Source organism: Frankliniella occidentalis, unplaced genomic scaffold, assembly GCF_000697945.3.
Source record: "Frankliniella occidentalis isolate FOCC.00 unplaced genomic scaffold, Focc_3.1 Scaffold10, whole genome shotgun sequence".
NCBI lineage: Eukaryota > Metazoa > Arthropoda > Insecta > Thysanoptera > Thripidae > Frankliniella > Frankliniella occidentalis.
The window spans coordinates 1163198-1166360 of NW_026267140.1; the positions used below are offsets into that span (position 1 = coordinate 1163198).

Genomic DNA, 3163 nt, shown 5'->3' on the forward strand with positions numbered 1-3163 from the left:
AAAAAGATGAGTTAAACTTTAATTGAAAAAGAACATATATCTACAAAAGAAACTATTCTTTGTACAATGCACTTTGGGCCAGATGCCCTACAGCTTACAGCATACACGGACTCTAAACAGCGTTGTCGAAACACTCTGGGCACTGCGGTTATCCTCCGTTCGCGTTGCGAGTCCTTCAGGACGACCCGAACTCCGCTATCCACTCCTCGTATTTGGTCACGTCTTCCTGGGTGACGCTCTTCTTGCACTTGGCTACCGCCTCCCCGAAGTCCTGCACCGTGACGGGAAGGTCCACCTCCTCCTTCTTGATCTTCTTGATCTCGTCCGGGCTGCGGCCGCAGATCTTCCGCCGCATGGCCATCATGGCGGCGTCCCTGGGGAAATGTTGGTCATCACATGGGCGCGTAGGGATCGTCCAGAAAGTACGTCTGTCTTTTTTTAAATTATTTATTTGTCAAGTTACGGGAGCCAGGCGCCTGCGAGATTCGGGGTAGGCCACTCCGCAGTACATGCATGTCCTGCAGTCAAGATTTTGCCTACCTACCAGGCGTTATGAGAGCTTGAAGAGGCTGCGCTTGGCAGGTTTGTGACTCAGCGAGTGACGAACGTACTTTCTGGATGATCATCCCATAGCCATCAGGTGTCGATGTCTCATTGCTAAGACGATGCATTGCGTGGCGAACTCGATCACGAAACGAAACGTCTAAATAACGTTTCGTAACCGATCTCTATTCCCGGGGAATGCAACATAATTTGTATTTGCCTGCTGGCCGCTAGTTTCCTTACCTGCAAACGTTGCTGATGTCCGATCCCGTGTAACCCTCGAGCTGGTCCGCGACAGTCTGATGGTCGAAGTTCTCCTCGACGGTCACCCCTTCGAGGCAGAGTTTGAGCAGTGCCGTGCGTGTTTCGTCTGGAATTATATTTAAAGTTAAATTGCTGTATGTTGCAGGGTTGTCTACTGGCTCGAAGACGCGGCGAGCAACGGTAGGCAACCTGTTAGGTACTCTTTGCTAACATATTTTCCCGTCGTTGCAATGGGTGGGTTCGCTGCTTACCGTTCGGCAGGGGTATGTAGACCCGTTTCTCGAAGCGCCTGCGGAAAGCCTCGTCGATATCCCAAGGGTGGTTGGTCGCGCCCAGGACCATGATGACCTTGTCGTCACCGCTGCCGAATAAAGAAGCAAGTGAGCATCGTAGCGTGCAACCCCCGTCTCCTCTGCTGCTGCGCACCGCAGCGCAGGCAACACGCGGCACACACCTGGTGCAGTTGAGCCCGTCCATCTGGATGAGCAGCTCGGCCTTGAAGCGGCGCGAAGCCTCGTGCTCCGAGTCGGTGCCGCGCTGCGAGCAGAGCGAGTCCATCTCGTCGATGAAGATGGTGCTGGGCGCGAAGAAGCGCGCCATTTCGAACAGCAGGCGCACCAACTTCTCCGAGTCGCCGCGGTACTTGGAGGTGAGCGTGGCCGACGATACGTTGAAGAAAGTGGTGCCGCACTCGGTGGCCACAGCCTTCGCCAGCATCGTCTTGCCTGTGCCTGGTGGACCCACCATCAGCACGCCCTTCCACGGCCGCCGGATACCCTGTGAAGTTGCGGACATTTGCCAAGTTATTTTTTAAAATCTTAATTTGTCAAGTGCACAGTCCTCTTTATAGTGGTGTTAGTTAGAGCTTACCTTGAAAAAGTCAGGCATAAGGATGGGCAAGACGACGGCCTCTTGAAGCACCCCCTTGGCGTCCTCCAAGCCCGCAATGCGCGCCCAAGTCACATCCGGGTTCCGCTGCAGGATGTCCTTCTCCAAGGTGTCGACGAGGTGCCCCTCGTAGCCGGTGGGGTTGAAGGTGCGCTGCTGCTCGTCCTTCTCGTCGTCGCCGGTGCCATCTTGATCCTCTTTCTCCGAGGAGCCCGTCGAGGACGTCTTCTTGGCGACGCGGTGGTGGCGGTGGTGCAGGGCCGCGGAGCTGACGGGGCCGGCGGGGCCGACGGGCGGGCGGGCGCGCACGGTGCGGGGCAGCCGCTCCACGGAGCGGGACTTGCGCGCCACGGAGGGGTGCGAGCTGGAGCGGCCGCGCAGGCCGATGGCCGGCAGCGCCGGCTGGATCTCGGGGTCCCGGCGCCGCAAGGAGGCCACCCACTTGTCGCTGGCGGCCGGAGGAGGGTGACCGCCGCCGCCTCCGCCGCCGCCGCCGCCGCGCACACCGGCCGCCGCCGAGTCGGGGGGTCGCACCATGAACTCCGCACCTGTGCCAACACGGGTTTTAGTGGCTTGTATACGTGGGCCTCTTTTCATGCCAAGCCTTCATTTCCATTGCTGAAACGGAATCGAAACACGTAAAAGAAACATAAAAACTGCCTCGCAGGTTGATTGGCTGACCACGTCACTGACGTCCCCTTTGATTCCATTGATTAGTCGGCGTTGGGGGATATACCAGATATAACAAGCACAAGGTTCTTCTTCCTTTCGGTTCCGGTTTCATTTTAGAGCTCAATACAGGGGGCCCATGGCACCTTCAAGGTTTGCAGGGTTTTTTTGTTGTTTTTTTCGACCCTCACGCCCAAGATGCACAGCCGCAAGGAATGTGTTATAGGCATGTACCCCCCCCCCCCGGCCCACGCGAAGCAGGCGGCCACGAGGAACCGTTGGGCGTCTTTGGGCTATTGCCCCTACGAGGAATAGTTTTCTAAACAACTATGTAACGGTTTCGCGCCTGCAACGCGCTGGGTAGGCAAACCCACAAAGCAGCTGTGGGCCGCCGGTGGCCCGCCCCAGCCTAGCGCTCCGAAGGCCGCCCACCGCCCAGGCGGGGCACCAGACCAGGCTTGATGCGCTAGACGCTAATGTAAGAATGCACTAATGCACGAGAGCAGGGAGACAGCACGTTACCTGGGTGGGCCGGCGGCGGTGGCGGGTGCGCGCGCATGGGCGCGGAGCTGGCGGCCCCAACCACCCCTGCGCCCTGGGCACCGGCCTCACGCCGGGCCGCGTGGTGGTGGCGGCGGCTCGCCTGCCGCTCCCGCCGGTGCGTCGTGATCTTGGTGAACGTGAACGGCGAGAACGTGTCCATGAGCAGCGAGTCCATCATCCTGGCCACTTGCTGCAGTCCGGACGGAGGGGCGTGCGGCGCCCCGGGGCTGCAAACAACAAGTATAGCGTTAAATTT

At 58.7% G+C, this 3163-nt stretch overlaps 1 protein-coding gene across 4 annotated transcripts in view; it reads right to left on the bottom strand.

Annotated features, from left to right (window-relative positions):
- The window catches only part of LOC113214381 (katanin p60 ATPase-containing subunit A-like 1), a 13109-nt gene that overhangs the window by 740 nt on the left and 9206 nt on the right, over positions 1–3163 (bottom strand). For 3 of the 4 annotated variants that reach the window (XM_052277414.1, XM_052277412.1, XM_052277415.1), the window contains exons 2-7: positions 2887–3134; positions 1678–2243; positions 1262–1584; positions 1059–1168; positions 787–913; positions 1–374 (exon numbers count right to left, since the gene is read on the bottom strand). In XM_052277414.1, the coding sequence (XP_052133374.1) occupies positions 176–374; positions 787–913; positions 1059–1168; positions 1262–1584; positions 1678–2243; positions 2887–3134 (1573 nt within the window). In that variant the 3' untranslated portion in view covers positions 1–175. The remainder of the gene's footprint in view (positions 375–786; positions 914–1058; positions 1169–1261; positions 1585–1677; positions 2244–2886; positions 3135–3163) is intronic. The other variant, XM_052277413.1, reaches the window with a different exon arrangement.